This window comes from Triticum urartu, chromosome 5A (genome assembly GCF_056163025.1).
Source record: "Triticum urartu cultivar PI428250 chromosome 5A, HENAU_Tu73, whole genome shotgun sequence".
Classification (NCBI taxonomy): domain Eukaryota; kingdom Viridiplantae; phylum Streptophyta; class Magnoliopsida; order Poales; family Poaceae; genus Triticum; species Triticum urartu.
In genome coordinates, this window is record NC_141877.1 from 577,915,955 (window position 1) to 577,919,190 (window position 3,236).

A 3,236-nucleotide genomic window follows, 5' to 3' on the forward strand; every position below is an offset into this window, starting at 1 on the left:
CTGGTCCACTGGGATGAACCACTCTTGCTCCACCACCACTCCCTCAGCAGAGATACATCCCCCCATCAAGTAAACGATGCTCGTCCATGAACTCTCTTGCTTTAGATGACAAGATGTCAAGCGCGGCATCTCAAAAAACATGAGCTCCTCTGATGCATATACCCAAACAAAGAAAGTAAGAGACCAGATACTTCAGCAATTTTGGAAGTTCAGTAGCTGAACCAATGGTTCGACATCAAGGTATAATTTATATTTATCAATTTGCTCTGTCCTAATAGTGACAAAATCAGTTTCCTTTCGATACGATAACACCATAGATCCATCAGAATGTACAATATTTTCCTTGCAAGCAAATTTGGCCTCAATGATGAATACAGAGCCCAACTGACACAGGAATTGTCTTCACCAAATAGAAGGTAAGATTTCCTGTTCAAGAGGGGCTTGTCTATGAACCAATCTCAATCCCACACCTGCGTCTTCAGCAATCTCACCCAATAAATGGAATCCTCACGCAGTGCTTGATTTATTATCTATTGTTTTCTCACCAACACTGACCAACTCTGGTACCTTATTAAGTAACCGGTTCATCTCATCAGAAAATTCAATCTTGGCTCGATTCGACTTTCCTCCAACAACTACTGTAGTTCCGTCTTGCAGCGCCCATAACTAAGAGTAAAGTAAACCAGAAATTTATAGCAGTTAATACAGTGCTTGTCGAAGACAGCCATTAAAAAGTTTGTGTGTTTGCACACACACCTGAGCATGTGAAAGATAGCTAATGCAGGTCGTCAACATGAGCGCGCCGAATCCAGCATACACGATAGGAATTCCTGGATCAGTCTGGTGGAAAGGAAAATACAAGGCACATTTAGTAGTTCATGCAACATGGACAAATGTCTTCAAAATGGAAAGACTGAATCTGTAGTCCTGACCTTGAGATCCAGACCAGTACTGCCAATAGCATCCTCAATTAATATTTCATTGCCATTGATTTCAATGGGGAGTTTAGAGCTTGGCCGGCGAACTCCTACAAACTTGCCATCTTGATCATACAACACAATAGACTGAAGATCTCGAGCAAGCATTGATCTACAAGTCATCAAGAAAAGCGGTTAATAATCTCCTAGCTAATATCTCGATTACATTATTAGCTCAGGATAGGGAAAATGTTGAACATACATTCCCTTGACACCTGAAGAATCAGAGTCTTCAAGTGGCAAGAATGTTCCGTATAGCTTTTTATTGCCATTCAGCTGCAAGGGTGCCATGGCCAAGTTAAAAGGTCCTTCACCATTTTTCTTCACCTGTAATGCTGAGAACCCCCAATCCGTTTGGTATATCGTGATCCCACCATACCTCAGAGGATCATTAACTTTGATCGTCCTCCTCATTACTTCTTTGCCATCAAGGTCGAAAAGTGAAAGATCGCTATAAAATTGCGAAACCTGACAAATTCAGAAGATATGCTTATCTATCAATCTAGTGTCACCTGAGCACACAAGTGTAGAAAACTACCGAGCAAAGTGGTTACCTCTCCACTATCATAGTACTCCATGTAGAACCGATTGACATGGACTTCCGTATTGAAAACATCTGGCGCGACCGAGAAAATGCCTTTGGGTTTCATGATATCTCCAATGACGAAATTCAGTCCTTGAGGAACATCCACCGAGCCTTTAAAGCTTCCGGTCGCAGAAAGAGTGGCACCTGCCATGACAAAAATCATCGCCACGTGCACACCGATAGGCGCATACCGACCAGCCAGGCCCTTGAAGGCATACAAGGATGGGCCCTTTGTGAAGACCTGCAACACATCAAGCACTAACATGCTGAGAAGGCAAGAACCCAATTTGGAGCAAATGTATTGCAATGAAGGTGACAGTCACCTCATATCCGGCACCCATCAAGATGACCCCTAAATCCTGAATAGATGCGCGGGGAAGAGATTCCGCAAAATCTTGCTTCCTAATGCTTCCCCCTGAACTCATAAACGACCATCTGCAAGATGAGCAGCCGTTGGCACCTGATATTAACAGTCGATCCTCTCCTCTGATGTCCGATCAGTGAGCTCGTGATGAAGAGGACATACATACCTTTTGGCCACCTTCACCATGGGCAATTGGGTGGTGAATGTGCAGGCCATCAGCGACGCCGCGAGGAGCGCGAGTAAGCCAAGGAAGACCGGCGAGGAGAACATGTGGTCGAAGCCGGGGGTGAGGATCCACCTCCAGGTGATGAAGCCGAACACCGGGTTGTCCTCGGGGAACTGCTCGAAGTAGTGGCTCGGCGGCTCTCCCTGGTCAATCACCGTGCCTGCCATCGCAATTCCAAAAATCATAAGCACGCGAGCTTCCCGGAAGCATTTGAGCAAACATCAGCAGCGCGGTGTCGCGATTCAGAAGGAGTAACAAGCACCGTACCCAGGGCCATGAGGCCGGCAATGGCGAACATCTCGGTGATGGCGAGCGGGAGGTTGGACAGGACCGACAGCGTCCGCTTGGTGGCGCGCCTCAGCGCCCGCAGCGCCGCGCCGTCCTTCTTCGCCTCCGGCGCATTCCCCTTCCCATCCTCGCCGTCTCCCTGCTGGGCCACCGGTGGCGCGGCGTCGAAGAACACGACCTGCTTCTTGCCCTTTCCGGGTCCGGCGGGGATGACCCCGCGCTTGGGGCCGTCACCCCCCTGCCGCGGCACGTCGCAGGAGACACGGAGGCGGGCGCAGCGGGCGGGGAGGCGCGGAGACGGCGGGAGGAGGCGGTGGCAGGTCCTGGAAGGGTGCAGGAGGAGGTAGCACGTGGGGGACGGCATCGCCGCCGACGCCGTTGGCTCGGCGGGAAGGAGGGGGGAGTGGGAGAGGCGCGGAGGAGTGGCGACGCATCGTTGGCTCGCTTCGTCCCGCGCGAAAAAAAGAGGCACCGGATAAGGTGTCGTGCGTGCCCGCGTCTTGCGCACAAGTGAGGTGAGAGGCAAATATCTTGCGTCTGGGCCAGTGATTTTATTCGGATCCTTAGACGGGTTCTAGCTTCTCGTGGGCTACAAGGCGGGTCAATCGCACGGAGCAACCCATAATTCGGCCAGTCAAGATTTTATTAAAAAAGAAATGTTTATTTGAAAAATAAACAAACATCTATAAATATTTTAAACATTTTTTGTGCAAATTGAAAAGTTTTGTACAAATGTGAAGATTTTTAAAACATTGTGAACTTTTTATTTGAAAATTGTGAACATTCTTTAAAAAA

The 3,236-nt window shown here is 48.5% G+C and overlaps 1 protein-coding gene across 1 annotated transcript; it reads right to left on the reverse strand.

Annotated features, from left to right (window-relative positions):
* Positions 1-228: 228 nt before the first annotated feature.
* Positions 229-2,902, reverse strand: LOC125510706 (cytochrome c biogenesis protein family). The gene is made up of 8 exons (XM_048675958.2): positions 2,421-2,902; positions 2,094-2,313; positions 1,887-1,998; positions 1,532-1,804; positions 1,180-1,445; positions 933-1,089; positions 757-840; positions 229-666 (listed from the first exon to the last, which is right to left on the reverse strand). The coding sequence occupies exons 1-8, from the start codon at positions 2,803-2,805 to the stop codon at positions 508-510; spliced, it is 1,656 nt and encodes a 551-aa protein (XP_048531915.2). The 5' UTR covers positions 2,806-2,902; the 3' UTR covers positions 229-507.
* Between the last annotated feature and the right edge of the window lie 334 nt (positions 2,903-3,236).

Excerpts from the sequence above, each read along its gene's own strand:
- LOC125510706 (XM_048675958.2), bottom strand. The coding sequence starts at position 2,805 with ATGCCGTCCCCCACGTGCTACCTCCTCCTGCACCCTTCCAGGACCTGC. Across the intron at positions 2,314-2,420 it reads TGCCGGCCTCATGGCCCTGG|GCACGGTGATTGACCAGGGA; the intron begins GTACGGTGCTTG and ends TTGCGATGGCAG. Across the intron at positions 1,446-1,531 it reads AGTACTATGATAGTGGAGAG|GTTTCGCAATTTTATAGCGA; the intron begins GTAACCACTTTG and ends TGAATTTGTCAG.